The sequence below is a fragment of the Pseudopipra pipra genome, chromosome 5 (genome assembly GCF_036250125.1).
Source record: "Pseudopipra pipra isolate bDixPip1 chromosome 5, bDixPip1.hap1, whole genome shotgun sequence".
NCBI lineage: Eukaryota > Metazoa > Chordata > Aves > Passeriformes > Pipridae > Pseudopipra > Pseudopipra pipra.
In genome coordinates, this window is record NC_087553.1 from 14,994,130 (window position 1) to 15,012,482 (window position 18,353).

Consider the following 18,353-nt stretch of genomic DNA (forward strand, 5'->3'; position numbering starts at 1 on the left):
GTAGCTGTCCCTGTTATTATTGCTGCCCTCCAGCACTGACCTATAACCTTGGAAAGAACCCCAGGAATGTTAGCCTAAAAAAGTTATTTTTAATTGAAAAACTTAAGCAGTAGAAAGAACAGAGCAACCCTCTGCCTAAGCATGATCACAGAAGTGCTATATTATGGCCATATCCTTATTCCCCTGGGAAGAATGAACTGCTCCTTGAATCTACTGACAGCTTGAAGCAAGAGGATAAGAAATGTTACCCATAGCTGCCTTGTGGCTTACCACTCCAGCTGTGTGTTATTCCAACAGGACACAAACTAATGGCCTGCTAGTTTACAATTCCTGTGAAAAGCTCTATGTTGTCAATGACCATCAGGCCTCCTACGTGTGGTGGTTGATGGGAAAAAACAGATGTATTCAGTTAAAATAATTATACTCCCCATACTTAATGTTTTGAAAGTATTTAATCAATTTAAATAAAACCTTAACAGCTGTAAACAAATAGAAGCCTGCTGCTACTACCTTCACCTGCCTCAGACCTACAACCAGTTTCCCTCCCGGTTATGGTGCTGAAGGCTGTCTCACCATCATAGTGCTCAGATACTGAACAGCAAACATCCACAAAGGAGGCAGAATGCAGAGATTTACAAAGTCCATGGTATACAAAAGCAGATTGTGTTGCTTCATCCATTTTTCAGAGGTGCAACTCACAGAGGTGAATACCGTCTGTTCTCTGGGCCACGTCACAAAGCATCCAACTTCCCTCGATGGAACTGGGAACACACAAAACCAGACAGTTTGTCCCTTTACTCTAAAGGGAAGACTTGAGACAAGTCAAGATGGGCACAGTGGGAAACAGTCTGGGGAGCAGTACATGAGATAGAAGTTCTGACCTTTCTTAATTCTGCAAATGCTGATCCAAAGGCAGGTTTCACCTGGGTTCTCTCCCTGATCCACTGTGGCAGTTTGTTAAAGATGGCAGGCCGTGCATATCTGTGGTCCAGGAGCAGGATGCTCGCAAAGTCCTTCTGATGCCGAATGGCTCTGCCTGTACAGAGCATAAAAACAAAAAATGGCCCAGTCAAGTGCTTGTTCTCAGACAAGGAGGCTCATGTTCCCATCATCTCTAAGTACGATTACCCAGACGACTGGGTAATGCTTCCTTTCTCCCACCCTGCTCCTTCAGTGCAGTCACATTTCGTACCCCCCCAGCCTGTCCAAGGAAGGATGAATTACCTATTGACTGGTTTACTGCCTTCATGCACAGGTTTTCAATCAGCACTCTGCTAGGTGCCTGGCCAGCAGCTCTGGGCTGGAAAGGAGAAATAGGCAAGTCTGAACATGAGGCAGATGTAAATCAAACTAGGGAGTCTGAATGACAATGTGAGGCAAATGCTTTTACCCCTGCAGAGTGAGCGGGTAGCAAGGCAGACCCCAAGTAGAGAGCAAGGAGGGACAGAAGAAAGGCTGCAGTCAGAAAACTATGTTGAGCATTCACAAAGAGCCAGCCCATGGTCCCCTTGAAGGCAGAAATCCTGTCCCCAGCTGCTCAGGAACAGCACATCCAGTGAGCAGTAAGAAAGGACAAATGACCCAAGACAAGTGATCCTGGCAAGCAGCTTCTACCACCCTGCCACCTCCTCTGGGGTAAAGAGTCCTTGCTCCCTTTGGAACTCAGAGTTCCCAGTGAGCCCTGATGGTATTTCCCTCCAGTGAGCTTCTTCCCTGTGTTTGGCACCACCTGTTCATGAGCTGCCTGGAGAAGGCTGTGCTCTCAGTACCACACAGTCTGGGAAACCACGGCAAACTCAGAGAAAACAAAACAAAGCCTTCAAAGGCATCTCTTGCATGCCTGTGCTGAGAGAAAAGTTAATACTATAAAGCAGAAGTGAAACAGGCAGAGGTGTAATCTGTTACCATTGTTTTGTCAAGCCAAGCCATTTTTTCCTGAAGCTCTGGAGATTTAATGTTGGGGTAAGGCATTCCCACCATAATCACACATCTGCAAGGAAAGGAGTGCATTATTCTTAATGTCTCATCCTATAGCACTTTACCAATAGACTGATAAATTAGAGGTCACTGCACCCCCGAAAGACAGCCAGCCCTGATAACCAAAGGCAGCAAAAAAGCACAGCAGTCTGACAAGCACGTTCTGAACAGAGCTGCAGAGGGATTCAGGGTGCCAGAACAAGGGATTGTCTAGCACAGCAAGCCTAACTGCAGCATTCACAGGAAAAGTAGCCTGGACAATCAGGTTTACACCACCCAGCCGACCCTCCTGTTGCTTTAAGCTGAGGTCATGTGCTGCCCAGGATTTTCTATCTATGCAAGTACTGACGTGACCATCCTGCTTGGAGTCACCACAAGCCAGAGCTCACCCCTCAAGAAGGAGCAGTCAGCTTACCTTCCCAGGTCATCAGAGAAGTTGATCCCTTCACTCATTTTGCCTCCAACTACAGAAAGCAGCAGGGCCCCTGTCATCTGTCCTCCTGCCTGGCTGCAGCGCTGCAGGAGAGGGACCATCAACTTAAACCAGAGTTGGGAAGATTTCTGTGCTTCACAGAGCCCTCTTGTTAAAGCTGCAGTGCCCTCTTTAGCAGCACTCCCACACCAGTTGGGATGCCACACTCCCACACCAGCTGGGATGCCACACTCCCACCAGCCTGCCAGCTCGGCTTACCTTTATGCACTTGGCATATTCCACCAGCACCTGCTCCACCTGGTTGGCTTTCTTAGGCTCCTGAAAGATCTGTCACAGGCACAGGGCATCAGTTGCAACAACAGGAAGCAAACAGTTTAAAGAAAGCAAATCATTTCACTCTCACACCATTAAACAGCATATGGAACTGAGATCAGGGAAAGGCAAATTGCCTGAAAAACCAACTTAACCAGCACCTTTCCCCTCCACCATGGAAATGCACTGCATGTTCACTTTCCAGCTGGGCTATGAAGGGAGCAGCAGCTGCTCCTGCCCTTCCAACGTTCCCCTTCAGCTTTGGCAGACTTGTTTAATTCTGCAAGAAGTTAGAAGTTATCCAAGAGCTGAGAGGCAGGAAAGCAGTGTGCACCTCTCGCACCCATGAATCAAGATCCTCCAGGGTGAGGAGACCTTCCAGCTCCAAGATCTTGGAGGACAGTGACAGGGCTGATCAATTTGAATCACTAATTAATTCCAAGTGATAGCTTCACTTGCCCAGTGAATAAATCAGCTTTTTAGGCAATGCATAAATAAAGTAATATATCTTTATGTTATTCTTGCATGCCTAATTAGTTACTGAAAGCCCCTGCAGTTAATTAAGCTGTATTTTGATCGATGCTGCACCTTGGCCTAAATCACAAGTTGTTTTCCTAGTAAACAAGAGGTGCAACATCTGTCTTCTCTGTGACAGTGAAGAACCTAAAGGATGTGTTTTTCCTTGGTTGGCAAGAAGTACTATCAAATTTTACCAGTCAAAATCAGTCCTTCAGTAGAAAAATAACTGGCAATTACAAATATAGGCCCAAACTAACTTATTGAAGAGTAGCTATTTAATCCTTTGATTTAAATTAATTTTCCCTACATTATTTATATACAATCTCAGTGTGATGTCACCACAGCCACCTCAGGACTCGAGCCTTCCCCTGCTATGATCTGGTCTTGTGTGTTGGCAGCTGAAAGTCACACTTGCTGCAGTTGTACCAAATTGCCTTGCTAACGCATATCCAATTTGCTGGAGACTGCAAAGGCCAAACGAGAATAAATCAGAGCTGAAAGGCAGAACAAACTGTGTGATTGTGGCACAAAGCCTTGGAGGCACCAGCCAGAGCACTGGGACCCTGACAGGACACACCTGAAAGGCATGAGGAATAGTAGCTGTACAAACATGTGCAGAAGCCGAAGCATAATGCTTCCACCACAAAAACCTACAGGCAGATCCACGTGCCAGAATGCTGGCACCAAGGCTGTGAAATATCTGGGACTGTGCTCTCCTAATCCACATGGTAAGTTATTTAGCTTTTGGTAAACAGAAGTCACAGTCAGGGTATATGTAACTTTTTCATCCCCCTGGCATGTGATCAAAGATCCCTGCACCACACCCTGAACTGCTTAATCTTCAATATGCCTGATCTTCAAATATTTGTGAAAAGTCATTGCAAAGATTTTTATATTTGCAGTGATCTCCCTCTTTAATGTGTTTCGTCACTCCTTTAGCAGGAGTCACCACTGCTGGTCTTCCAGTTCTCATCTGTGTTACATCTACCAGGAAGCAAACCACCATTTTTCCTATGAACTGCAGTGTGGCCCCACTCTGCCTAGCCCTTGGTTGTGCTGGTCTGTGCTCAAGGGACACACTGAGCCTGGGAAAAACAAATTCCCTGTAAGAGCTCAATCTGAACAGCCTCCCCATCCACACAGGAACAAGCCTGCTGGTGATGGAAAGCGAAGACTGTCTCCCCCCATGGCCACTACACAGACCGTGCACTTAAAGAACGTATGGCTGCATTCAGTCTAATTTAGATCCCAGCTCAGTGATCAGCCACCCGGGAAGTACCATTTATTTGTAACTGGAGGGATTAGCCAGATAAACATCCTCTCTGCTCTGCTGTGCAGGGTATGAGAACAACTCGGAGAGAGGGGCCTGTAGTGCATATGTAATTGTTTGATTTTTGAAACCTCCATGTAAAGTACCAACTGCCCCGGCTCCACAATCACCTTCTTCTTAGTTGCCAGGCGGGTGAGCAGCCCTGTCTTCTCCCAGTGTGCATACACCTGCTTCTCATATTCATAGGAGGGGAAGAAGCACACCACACCTCCAGGGATCACGTTGCACAGGTTGCAAAGGATCCGACCTGTCTCATCCATCTGCAAGAGAGGTAAGAGCATATTGCAGCTGGCAGGAGCTCCAGCTAACGCTGCTCCAGTTCTCTGCTCAATCCCAGGATCACACCTTCCCTGTGACGTGCCTTAGGGGAGGAAAAAATGTGGGAAATATGCCAAGACTAAGAGAACTCTCTAGGGGAGCTGAGCATCCCCTACAACAAAAAAGTTCTTCATTTCTCCACCTTTTTCCCTAACTCGGGGTTTCTGTTTGCGCTGTGGAGCACTGGTCACTCAGGAAAGGAGGGTTTGCCTCAGTGGATGGGAGCTGTCACACCAGAATAGATGCTGAGAGCTAGTTAGCACGTCTGGTGGAGATTCAGCAGGGGCAGAGCAGATCTAGTGTCTGGCCTTGAGTGTTTACTGGCCTGCCACAGGAAGAAGTAAAAGTGCCCAAACACCTGCTGCTGCCCCCGTGGTTTGGGCTGCATTTTGCAGGGCTGCCCTACTCCACTGTCACTGAGCCCTTCAAACTGTGACACACAGTCAGAAACCTCCTCCTGATGCCCAGCACACAACTGCAGGATCTCCATACAGCCAAACAGAAGTTGCTATATAACTCATCTCCAAAAGCTACCTCTGAGGAAGCAGCTCAAAATCCCTTTTGCTATTGCTCTTTTTCAATGCCCCTGCCCCAAATTTTACGGATTTCCCTTGCCGTGGCTTTTGGTCAGCCAACCTTTCAAACAGAGAGCATACTGTCCTATGAAACATAAGCATGCGAAGCAAAAAAGGGATCCAAAGGAAGGAAACAAAGGACAGACTGACCATCTGGGGCAGGTCTCTTGTCTGGTAGGTGAATTCCAGCTGCTGGTTGGAAGGACCATTGCAGAGGATTATGGGTAAGATGTTTTCTGGAGGAATCACATGTCCTGGAGCCAAAAACAAGTAGTTTGAGAGTTAACATCACTGCTGTTGGCACAAACCCCACGAGCTGAAGAGCTTTACCTGCATGACAGAGGCAAATGTTTTCCTGGCTAAGCCAAAGTGCTTAAGTCACTCAGCTGCTCCAGCTTCCATTCCCTGAGCCCCTGGGAAGAAGGCATGGCACACTGCCTGCCAGTACTGGCACTGAGGAAGCTCAGAGTGGAAGGGAACTTGCACGCCTTTGCCTGACAAAACAGCACCAAAGGCAGACTGCAGCACTTGCAGCTGATGACCCCTCCCTGCCAGCCTGGCACTCACCACAGGAGAACTCCAGGACACGTGCAGGGTCCACACCAGCACAGGACAGCAGCTGCTCTCGGAAATCAGCCACCTACGAACCACAAGCCACGTGTGAAGTACCAGTGGCCCAAAAGACACCACACCAGAGGCACCTGTACTGCTCCTCGAGCACCAGTGTCGAGGGAGCGCCGGCCAGATCCCTCCGGGATGAGCACATCGGGGACAGGGAATGCCGAACACACACAGCCCCCAGCCCAGCCCGTGCTCCAGGCCCGCCGGAGAAGCGGCAGCGCCCCCTGCCCGCGCACATCGGGACTGATTTTCCTGAATCCCTACGGGATGGTCCCTGTGGGCTCCCTGTGCCTGCAGAAGGACAGATGGTATCACAAGGTCCTCCAACTGCTACCCGTGCTGGTTCCAAACTACCAAGAGCTCAGCCTGTATCGTCTTGAGGACAAGAAAGGCTGACGAGGGCGATCCTGCCCTTGCACCTACAAGTTTATCCACAAACAGGCAGTGACAGACACTTCATGCAGGGAACCCATACCAGGGAGATAGAAGGGCAGGTAGGAGAGGTATTTTCCCACACACACCACGAGGAGCAAGAAGAGCAGCACATTCCAGTGGGGCTTAGCTGCTCTCTTTCCATGCCTGATTGCAGGCAGCAATCCTGAGATCCCAGTGCAGCATCCTGATTTCCTCACCGGCTGCATGGTGCCTCCAGCAATGATTACAGCACGGCATTCTTCCACCACCTTGGCAAAGTGGACAGCTGGATTCAGCAGGAGGAATTTGAGACTGCTCTGACCAACTGTGCCTTGGAAAACGAGAGAAGGAGCATCAGGAGCTAGCTGTGGGATACACACACTCAGGGATATATAAGAGATTCTCCCTCATGCCCTGGGCACTCTGGCAGGTCCTCACTTCTCAAAGCAAGGACTTGCTATTCAACGCTGACAGAGGCAGTAACGTCAGCCTGGAAGTTACCTTCTGCTTCCTAATCTCCCTGGAGCTGTAGAAGAGGTGCAGTAAATTGCAGGATGAAAACTAACATCCAAAGTGGGAGCAGAGATCTGCAAACCCTGGCCCCAATGCCCTTAGTTAAGAATTCCTTTGGGGTCATGAACATCCTCAGACAGACCCAGCCTGCCAGCCTGCATCACATATGGCACAGAAATGTTGTTGCAGGCTCCAGATCTCCTCCCTCACTGCCAGTGAAGCTCCCTGCTTGTGACTGACCCATGCCACCTCTCCCCAGCTCGCCTTTTCCAGTACCTTGTCTGTTGAGAATGACTCTGCCATCTTGGTTTGCATTTGTGAGGGCTGACAGAAATCCTTCAATCTGCATCAGTGGAGAGGCAGCTCGGAGCTGGTCGTTCTCAGCCTCCACAGGAGGACTCTGGGGGGTGCCTGCTAGCCCGGAAAAAAAAGGAGAGGCAGGCAATTTAGGCCATACTTCTAAAGACAGGGATTAAACATGAAGTATCATGTTTACTTTACAGGAACATGATACCTGGTCTACGTGTGCAGGCAGAGAACAAAGACCCAGAAAAGGGGAAAACCCAAATTCTGTCTCATTGCTAAGAAAGAAAAAAAAAAGATCCGGTTTTTGTGTTCGGCACCACTAAGCAGAGCTACACACAGTAGCTCTGGACCTGGAGCTAGCAGGTCTCAGCAGTGCAAAGCTTGAGTGTGTGTGGTGTGAATATGGACTCACACCATCATTCAGCTTGGAAGGGACCTCAGGAGACCTTCTAATCAAATGTATAGTTGCCTAGGTCAACTTGTTAAAAAACACCTATGCAGGACACCTCCTGCAGTCTCTCATTCTTCAAATCTGCCTCCCACCTTTCCTCATGCAGATTGATGCAGGTTCCACATCCTCACTGTACCTGAAGGGGAGGATGTCTGAACTCACCCTCCTTATCAGATCCCTGCTGAAGGGTCAGGAGAAAGTTCTGCAAACCAGCCATCTTCTGGTTCTCCTTGTTGTTTTTCACAGCTGTGGCAGGGCCTCCATATCGCTCCACAAACCCAAAAAGCTGCCAAACAAAAGGCACATACACTAAGATACCAACAGTAGGCATCAGCCAAGATAAAAGCAGGTTTACTGGTCTGCCACAGATAAAAGTTCCTTAGTAGGTGTTCACAAACCAGCCTGATCAGAATCTATCAGCACAGCCCACAGCTTCCATTACCTTCCTACAGCTACTGAATCAAAACCAAAACAAGTCTCTGATGCTTGTTCCTCCAGAACAAGTCTACCCAGCTGACAGGTTTGAGGCCAAGCAGCACAGAATTAGCACCCACTGGAATACCATGGTACACAACATTGTATGTTTCTTTGCTGGAAAAGCAAAAGTTAATCTGCACATATAGTGCTTTTTGCAGGAACCATTTTGTTTGCAGAGCAGGGTGGAGAAGACAGGCTCCCATCCCAGCTGCTGCATCTTCCACTTCACGTTCCACGTATGAAACAGCATTGGAACACTGCTGACCATAAAACCTCGGGGGCAAGTACCTTCCTGCTGATGAGGCTCTTCTCACAGTAACGCTGAACCTGTTGGAGGAAGACAGAAAAATGAACTAGCAGTCAGTATCTCTTCTCCTATCCTGCTGTCCTTGATTCCTGACCAGCAGGGATATCACTTACTGTGCTTTTGGGGAGAGTTGCACAGCTCTTTGTGAGCTCTGCCTCCCAGACAACAGTTTATTACAAAGACATTGCATCCAGAGTGGAAACACACAGTGCTAAGGGGCTGTGTCTGGAGGTCCAAGGGATGGGTGACAATACTGGAGTAGTATGGTTTCTGCATCCTCAGCCCTTACAGTTTAGCTCTGCCTACAGACAGCTTCTGCACTTGTACATGCTTAATCGCTTCCCTCTACTCCAAGAGCACCTATCCAGCCTCAGTGCACTTCTACCCAGACTGCAGCAGAAGAGACCTATACACTGGGGAGGTGGGGAGAATCTGCCATGTGGGCCTTGGCTCTACTTCCAGCTCTCACATGCACTCCCCAACAACCTCGAACAAGTCACCACTACCTGTGCCCCAGCAGACAACAACATCTGCATTACCTTGAAGAGGTTTATATTGTCAATCTGGCTCTGAAATAGAAAGTCATTGATGGATTTTAGCACTGTCCCTGAAAGAAAAGGGGGTAAAGGAGAAAAAACGTTATTACTGCTGGGCCTGCAGCCCCTTACTGCCCACACCCACAGACTGACAGCTGCACACACCAGGAGTTCACTCCAGTCTTACCTGTTTGGGAAACTGTCTGACAGCCAGGATTCTGATTCACATTACCTGTAAAACATGAAACCAATTCAAGGAAGGCTTTCAATGGGTCTGTCTCAAAATTAAGCAAGAAACTAACGATTGAGCTGATAGGTACACTGCATCATGACAAAACCCAAGAAATAACTACACCTCTGCAAAAATGTAGCTATACAGACAAAACATCAGCTCCCACTCAGTTTTATTTTGCCCAGCAGTGTAGCCTTACACTGTAGGACAAGCGTGCTGCAGCATCCTAAGAAGTAACACCTACATTCCTTCTGTGGCAGGAAGCAGCAGGTAGGGTGGGTGCTCTGAAGTGCTCACACACTATGTAGTCATCATGCTGCAAAGGTAAAGGGACAGAGACTGCAGTGCATCCCTCCTCGATGCAGCAGCAGGGAGCTGGGAGGCACAGAGGCTGGCAGGTGATTGGGAAGAAGGGAAAACCTGAGGACACCTCCATGCCCAGACCCCAACAACCAGAACAGGATTAATTGCTGCCACTCGCTGCATTTTATGTCCTAGCATTTAACATCCACCTCACATCTCACTTTTGCAGCCTCAGTCAAGAAGCTGCACACAGGCTGCGTTTTCTAATGAAAGCACTTCACTGAGTATGGGGAAGAGAAGAGTGGCAGGACAGAGCAGGAAGAGAAGTAACATCTGAGAGCACCACCAGCCCCCTGCCCCAAAGGGCTGCATTTCTCCAGGGCATAGAAGAAGGTCTTTATGAACTTAGGACAGGCTCTCCCCTCAAGACACGCTGAGGTCTAGCATGCAAATTATTAGAGAAAAAGAGCCCTGTGAACTCCTGTGGATCTAAAATCACAGCAAAATGGTAATTTTTTCGCAAAGGAAAGGCACCACTCAAGAAAGATTCATTCTGCAGAGGCATGCTGACACGTGTAGAGGCCTTGCTACCAGATGACCCAGGAGATTTATGCCACACAGCTCTTGTGCTGCACTGTCATACATCTGCTGTATTGCTCACTTGGAATCTTACACTATCCCCACTCAAATCAGATCTGAAAACCACACAGAAAGAGAAGAAAACTGCCTCCACAACTTACAATGTCATCTGCTGATCTTCAGCTAATGAAACAAGGAGAAGGGGTCAAGTAGACACCAGTCAACTTCCCCACCTTACAAAACAGCCTAAGAAATAAAATTACTGGCTTCTGAACCTATACATGAGGAACACTTCCCCAGTCTCTGCTGAGTGGGAAAGGGAACAGTGTCCTGAAGAAGCACTAACTAGCTCAGAGTTTATCAGTATCTCTGGATGTAGAACAGGTTTCCTTACCTCCCAGCATGGCCACAAACCGCTCCAGTAAATACAGGATCTGCTTAATGTACATCAAGTTCTTTGCCTTCAAACGTTTCCTATGAAAAATGAGACACATATTAGGCCCCAAAACATCTTCAGGCACTAATACAAGCTGCAGAAACAAGTACCTGAACTCTTCTTCATGTTGGAGAGACAGGAACCAAGAATGATTTCTCCCAGGCTCACTCTCCCTATTTGTGACAGGGCATAGTCCTCTGGACATCCTGCCCAAGGTCACCTCAAAGCACTCACCCACATATCCCACACTGTTCCTATCACCACCCTTCTCCTCACACATTAGTTACAGTTTGTTATTACAGTGGCAGTGATGCCTCAAGTCCCTGTTGCAATAATGCTCCACAAACTCAGTTATTCAAAGCACTGAGCACAATATCCAACCACTGAAGGGACGACAAGATGCAGAGCCAAAACCCACACACAGCTTCCTCCTCCTCAGAGCTTACTGCCTCTACCATAATGCCAATCAGCACATGAAAGACTAAGGTCCGGGACAGACATAAAAGACTGAATCTTTTAAAACTCTGCATCACAAAGTAGAAGTGACTAGAGGGAGATATTTGGAAAGGAACAGAGTATAAGGGAAAGCCATAATCCTCAGGGTATCCCCTTCTCACTGCTTAATACCAGCCCCAGGAGTCTGACTTAGACAGATTCTAAACAAAAATAATGAAGCAAGTGCCTTTTCATCTGCAGAACTATTAATGCAGTAACTTTCCATCAGGGACAAGCAAGAAAGACTCTGCAGCCACGGGACAAGCCACGGCATCCACACTGCCTGCCACTGCTGTGCAGTTTTGCCCCAAGATCCTCACCTGTATCGCTCCATGTACTGGGACAGCTGGGAGTGGGCACAGCAAAGCTGCACAAACAGAAAGAAGGAGCTGTTGTTACCAAGGAGTGAAGAAAGGGCAGTCTGCTGGATGCAGAGCTCCCTCTCCATTGACAGGCCAGGCCGTGACTCACCTGAGAGCCGCTGACCTCCGCACTGTGGATACAGGTGATGGTGTCTATGAGGTTGTGGGCCTCGTCAATGATTACGACCTGGTCCTTCAGCTTGATCCCAGCAGCGCTCCTGGTAGGCTCATGCAAGAGCATCTGGTAAGGCAGCACCACCAACTACAGGAGAAGCACACACTGCTCTGATTCCAGCTCTCATCCTTGCAAACTTACGGCACTCTCCAACCGCTCACTAAAGGCCCGTCTCAGAGGGCCTCGCGGAATTCAGCCAAGTGACTTATTACGGGAAAGGCAGGAAGAGAGACAGTAGCACACGCTTGAGAGGGCCACTGGGATGTAAGCTGAAGAGAAATAATTATGCTACAATTGCATATCGGCTCAGGTTACCTTCCAAATCTCCTCTGAAGCACTGAAAGCACATCTTCTGAGAGAGAACCAAGCAAGGAAGAAGAGCTAAGAGCACACCCATGTGTCAGTATTGCCTCACAGTTACTAAACCTTTCAAATACTTCAGAATGCTGAGACATACTCACAGCCTCCTTATTAACTTCTGATGGGAATTCTCATTTTCCTTTGCTTTCTCAGCAAAACTACAGCTGACAGAAACACAGCCCATTTACAGACTCCCACATTATTGAGCAACAGCACTGGAGGGAGCAGGCAACTGGTTTATTTTTAGAGCGCCTGGCATTAATTCTGCTAAAACTGTGCACCTTACCTGAGCAGCAGGAATGGCATATCGACTCCCATAGTATGGGCAGGCTTTGGTTTCCCTTCCCAAAGACACCAACTGCTCAATATCCTTCACTTCCACTAGAACTTCATCGCGGAGAAACTGCATTTGCTCATAGGAATAAAATGGGCACACGGCGCGGCTCACACGTCTCTTCTTCCCTTCATTCTCTTCATCACTCTTCTTTTCTAGCAGCAGAAATCACAAGAAAGCCATGAGCAACACACAACAGCCTAAAGCAACCACTGTGCAGAACTTCATGGATTTCAAAGCAAGCTCTGTCATGTATTTTTGACCCATCACTGATTTAAAAATTATTCAGCTTTAACATTTCCATCTCCACAGTGAACACTACTCTTGCCAGTTAGATTTAGCCACATGACATTTTCCAACATTTCCAGTGTGGAGTTAACAAACACAAGTACCCTTCCGTACCAGAACTCCTGACCAACTTAACACACTGAGAAAATACATCCAGATCTCAGCATCCCAGCCTAGAGAGCAAGAAAAGTAAAAGCGCTGGGGATCTCTAGCTCTGCTCCTCCAACCCATCATTTCTAAGCTCCTAACACTGTCTTGCCAGAACTGATTGGCAATGCCCACTGTCTCCAGGCTCTTAAAGCAGCTTTATCAGCAATTGCTTCCCCAGGCTGGAAGTCTTCATACCATGTTTGTTCTTTTGCATCTCCATGCAGCGGTCATTGATGAGCTGGAGAGCACCCAAGCGTCGCACCTCCTCATTCACACACAGGTTCTGGGACGTGCAAAGAGAGGAAGAGGAAGGGGGTCAGCTCTGAACTGAGAGCCCCATGCTCTCATTGCTTCTTTAAAGCAATCTTAGGCCAGATTCCAAAATGGAAAAGTCTACCAATCGGACAGTGTGCACACTAACTGCTACAAACATGCTCAAAACCCATAAAAACTTAGAAAGGAGAAAAAAATGAGGAAAGGTGCACTGAGAGGGCTCACTGCTACACAACAGCTTCTAGAAAATGCTGCCAGACGTACCAGTAAGAGGAGCGCCTTCTCAGTGACTCAGACATCTGTAATACTCCACATCAGAAAAGGTAAAACAGACTCTTGCATTTACATCAAAGGGTAAGTGACCAAAAGAGAGTTCACAGAAGAATCTACATCACATAGATCTGTGCTGAGACCCACGACTTTAGTTTTCCAGTGGGAGACTCAGTCAACCCCCGAGGTGCCTTCTGTGGCACCAGATCCACATACCTCCTCACAAAGTCTCTCACACTAGGTTAACATGCCCTCTGGGTCCCCGGAGAACAACACCACATACCTGCCTGGATCCCAGGGAAACCAGACGTGTGTCTTTGCCAAAAGGACTTTTCTGCACCTCACGCACAAACTGAGAGAGCTGGGAGTGAGTGCGGCTGCAGTAGTAAATCTGCAGCAAGGGAGAACAAAGGGAAGACAAGAAGAACGTGGAAGCCAATCCCCTACCTACAACCAATCCTGCAAGGTTGCAGCCAAGCACTTCAACAAGGTTCACCTTGCTCAAGCCTTCAAAAACACAAGTTTGAGTGTCACAACTGTTGAGGCTAAAAGCCCCATCTTTGTTTTCTCCTATCATTTGTCTTTGTTTCCATTTAATTTTCCAACATCTCTATAAAAACAAGGACTCACCATTGGAGAGTAATAAAATGCTATTTATTGCAGTGTGCTTTTACAGCGAGCCACAGCAAAAATTAAGCAGTGCTAGCAGAGCAAGCTGCTTAGGCAGCCAGTGTAGTCCAGAAGGAGATGAGCACAGCAGAACTAGTTGTCACTATCAACAAACTTGGCAGTTCTTGTATGTTAGTTCCTAAATCTTTCTGTACCACATGACTGTTGGAAAGGTGCAAGGAAGCCATAATTCTGCTCACTCCTACACCATTTTATGAAATGACACTATTTACTTTCCTCATCTCACCTTAGTCACATGCTCCTCTTCCAAATCATCATCATCTTCTTCCAGCCTAAGAAAAGAGAAAGCTCAAACAGTTCCCTTTCAGCAGATCAGTGGCAGTAAGAATCAAATTATGCTCTACTACAAGAGAGAGGTCTCAAAAGAGAGAGCTGGTTAAGTCATCTCAAAAAAAAGCCTCAGATCTTAACCCAGGTGGTAAAAGAAAAATCAGCTTTTTAAGAAAAGTGTAAGCGTGCACAATCAAGTCGAGCTTTGCTCTTTAAAAGGAAAATGTCTTTAGGGCTCTGCCTTTTGCAAATTCAAGAGGTTTTTTTCTTTTGATTCTGGGGCTTCTAAGCCCCAGGCATAAGCTAATCACTGCTATACCATTCTTTGGTGAGCTTATTTATCTATTTATTTGTGTAACGCTTTCCCTGTAGAGGCAATTTACCACCCTCCAGCTATTGCACAAAGAAAAGCTTCAGGAAAGCCCTCGGCTGCCACAGAGTTCCTCAAAGGCAACAGCAGTTTAATGTTTGATAAACTGCATATAAATGAAGAAGTTAAGTATTTTTCACTTTTTAAGGCAGAAGGATCTGTCTAGATACTAATTAGTAAATTTGTATTTTAAACACATTTGACTTTTTGCGCTGAATTATGACTTCTGGCTTTTGCCATAAACCAAATGTATGAGAGAGAAAAGTGTGCATGAGATTTTCATGCCGAAGCTCCGTCTTAAGAAATGTGAACATCTCTCTCCCTTTATAGTATCAAAAGATGCCAGTGCTAATCTACAGGACTGACAGCTTCCTCTGATGTCCTGAGTTCCATTCTGCTTTTCCAATGCAAGGAACTTAATCTCGAGTCATTCGCTCAGCATCCAGAGGCACTTTTTGGGAAACTGGGCATGGATAAAGGCAGGACACTGACGCACTCTCTCAGAAAGCATTTCAGGTTACTCTGATCAATCTAAGAAAAGCTTAAAAAAACAAACAACCAATTAAACAAAACCCCAGAACAACCACTACCTTACACAGTCTGAAAAGATGAGAAACTCTTTTGAATAAAATCTGCACCATTACGGGTGACATCTCTTTAATCTGAGCAAGGCAAAAACTACACAGAAAATGTTTCTTTGGCGTGGAACCCTCTCAGTCCCTGTCCTTACCCAGATACCACTTTCTTTTCTTCATCACTCTCATATTCAGCAAGAATCAGCTCCTCCTCATTGTGATCCAGCTGGTCCAGAACATCGGCTCCAGCTCCCTGTGACAGAGCCTCCTTGCTGAGCTGAAGAAGGCGCTTCGTCTCCTCCTCCTCGGATCTCTGAGAGGAACACAGGAGTGCAGCATTTCTCATATAAAAAGAGAGGCAGCACGAGCATCACTTCACGGCACAGACAGGTCAGAAGACAGCAGTCCCTCACACACAGCACAGGGAATGACTTGCTGGGTAAACCCACAGCAGGGCAAGCGCGTGCACCAAAGGGGTCTGAAGCTGTTCAGCCCCACAGAATGCAGCTGTTACCAACGATCAAAGACTTGCCCCCACAGACAGTTACAAAAGGGAAACATAAAGAAAATTCTATGCCAAAGGCCTGCTGAACTAATAGATCCTCAATGAAACATTCATGTAAGTATTAGTTGCTTAAAGTGGCCCAAATCTGCCTGAGAAAAAAAGTGTGTAAATAAACCCAAGCAAACATATAAGGATATAATCAAACTCTCCATGTACACTTAATTCAAAACTAGGATTAACTCAGTATCTGTTTTAGAACACAGAGCACAAGACTTCTCTTGCTGTTTTTTTCTCCAGTTATGTGATTGTTATTCCGACACAGGTCTAGCCTTCAACAAAAATTGCATTAAGCTGCTAAAGAACAGTTTCTTGGTTAACTTTGTGTCCTGATAAAGTTTGTTTTTCAATCTGAAAACCGTATCTTCCAATGTCAGTGAGTGTTTTATTACCATGGCATTATAAAGAAATGCAGTTGGTAAGTCCTACACAGAAGATTAATTGCTTTTCCAAATCTCTATAATATTTCTCTCATTTACTTTCTTGCTTTTTATCATGCTTCTCATTTCACAGGCTCTTCATCCTTTTAAAAGAGACAAGGTCTTTGTTCCATTTGTTTTTTATTTGCCATTCTTCACTATTTCTGTCACGTCCCTTTGACAGGAGTTGACCAAAACATTACATGACACTTGAGATGGAGCACACTAGAAACTAACAGCCTGGCAGCCTCATAAATCTGCCCTACTGGGGACTTGAAATATGTATTTCTGGGAAGTTCCACTCGTACCATCAAAAACCTCTTAGAGCTAAGAGCACTGAGGACAGTTCATTAATCTATATTACAGGAAAATATATCTGAGAACATTTTGCATTCAGAAAAGAAACATTTCTGAACAATAAAATCATGTTTACTGCGGAAGTAAACAAAAACAATTGTTCCCTAGTGGTGACTGAAGTACAACCAATGCCTGACCTGGTTTCCTTTGGGTGATATTCTGTTCCCATGACCATAAATTTAATGACAGTTTTTATTCCAGAAGTACAGAGAGCTCACACATGCTCATAAAACAGAGTTTTAAAAAAAAAATAAAAATCTAAGTATTAAAACTTTTAAAGAGAAGCAGAGGGGCAGAGGTCATCAAAACACACGTCATTTCCACCCATACACAAACACACCCAGAGGAAATTATTGATGCACAAATTGTTTTTCACATCTGTACTTCTAAAACAAAATCTAACCAAAAATTCTGGATGGCAAATTTCAGCATCTGAATACAAAAAGCTCCTCAGAAAGGCAGTGTGAAGTCACAGACATAAACAAGTATGAACAACACTCAATGTAACCAAAACAAAAGGTTCTAATCTCTGTGGAATAACTCACCTTCCTCTTTGCTGCATATTTTAACTGCACGTTATTGCGAATTTTCTCGAGACGATCTTCTCGCTTTTTCCTCCTGATCTGCTCTTCCTACAATAAAGGGAGAGTATTGTATTTAGTCCTCAACCCTTGGTATCACTAAGCTCTGGGTGTAGAGAAAAATTAACACTGAAATTGTTAGTACACAGTCCCGTTCTCCTCGAGCACCTACTGCGTGTTGCTCTGTCCAAAGCAATATTGTTTCCTGTCTTATGCAACCCGCAGGGCAATGCCTCATCCCTCTTCATGGAAACAAACTCCTGTGACAGACAGACCACCACCAAATTTGCCTCACGTGTTTTTCCACTCATCACCCGGGACACAGGAACAGTTTGCCCAGAGGCTGTGGAGTCTCCTTCCCCGAAGGTATTAAAAAGCCGTCTGGGCACAACCCTGCTCCAGGGGCTCTGGAGCCGGGAGGTTGGTCTAGATGACCTCCAGTGGCCCCCTCCAGTCCCAGCCATTCTGTGATTCCAGCCTTCCCAATCCCTTCCTCGTTATCTCACCCATCCCCTACAGATGAGCGTTTCCCAACCTTTAGCCTGTCCACCTTGTCCCGCTCCTCCTTCCTCTGCACGAACGCCGTCACCCAGTCCGGTTCCCCGGCCGTGTCGGTGCTTCCCGGGTGTCCCGGCTCGGCCGGGCTCAGCCCCTCCAGGAGCCGCGCCTCCTCCTGCCGCTTCTTCTCCTCCCAGTCCCGGAGCCACGACAGGGCCCCGCAGATGAGGCTCAGGGACTTTCCCTGCCGTGGGAAGCCAACAGGGTGAGGGAGCGCTGCTGTCACAGACCGCCGCCACCCCGCAGCCGCCCCCGCCGGGCACAGCCCCGGCCCCGCCCCGCCTCACCGTGCCCGTGGGGCTCTCGAAGATGCCGACCCGGCCGGCCTCCAGCGCGCCGTACAGCGCCTCCATGAACTGCTCCTGGATGCGGTACGGCGTGTAGGGGAATGGGAACCGGCCGCACGCAGGGCTCGCTGCCGCCGCCGCCCCGCTCTCCCTCCCGCTCTCCATCCCGTTCTCCCTCCCGTTCTCCATCCCGCCCCGTTCGAACCGGGCGCCGGAGCCCCTCCCGCCCCTTCCCGTGACGCCCCGGAAGGACCGCACCGCCAGCGGGGCCGCCCCTTCCTCCCTCCCGTCCTCCCATCGCGCTGCCCGAGCATCCCGCCTCGCCAAACCCCGCCTGG

The 18,353-nt window shown here is 47.5% G+C and overlaps 1 protein-coding gene across 3 annotated transcripts; it reads right to left on the reverse strand.

Moving 5' to 3' along the window:
* Positions 1 to 433: 433 nt before the first annotated feature.
* DDX11 (DEAD/H-box helicase 11) lies at positions 434 to 18,205 on the reverse strand. Of its 3 annotated transcripts, XM_064654623.1 has the most exons (26): positions 18,016 to 18,202; positions 17,706 to 17,912; positions 17,135 to 17,221; positions 15,407 to 15,564; positions 14,263 to 14,308; positions 13,630 to 13,737; positions 12,999 to 13,086; positions 12,318 to 12,520; positions 11,606 to 11,758; positions 11,455 to 11,501; positions 10,598 to 10,677; positions 9,277 to 9,321; positions 9,093 to 9,160; positions 8,535 to 8,573; positions 7,932 to 8,055; positions 7,289 to 7,426; positions 6,718 to 6,830; positions 6,032 to 6,104; positions 5,615 to 5,718; positions 4,682 to 4,831; positions 2,669 to 2,737; positions 2,393 to 2,493; positions 1,906 to 1,990; positions 1,225 to 1,300; positions 882 to 1,036; positions 434 to 761 (listed from the first exon to the last, which is right to left on the reverse strand). In XM_064654623.1, the coding sequence occupies exons 1-26, from the start codon at positions 18,178 to 18,180 to the stop codon at positions 732 to 734; spliced, it is 2,712 nt and encodes a 903-aa protein (XP_064510693.1). In that variant the 5' UTR covers positions 18,181 to 18,202; the 3' UTR covers positions 434 to 731. The 3 variants fall into 3 exon arrangements, with proteins under 3 accessions (XP_064510693.1, XP_064510692.1, XP_064510691.1); XM_064654622.1 differs by lacking the exon at positions 434 to 761 and having other exon boundaries at positions 795 to 1,036; positions 7,289 to 7,423; positions 18,016 to 18,205; XM_064654621.1 differs by lacking the exon at positions 434 to 761 and having other exon boundaries at positions 795 to 1,036; positions 18,016 to 18,205.
* Positions 18,206 to 18,353: the final 148 nt, after the last annotated feature.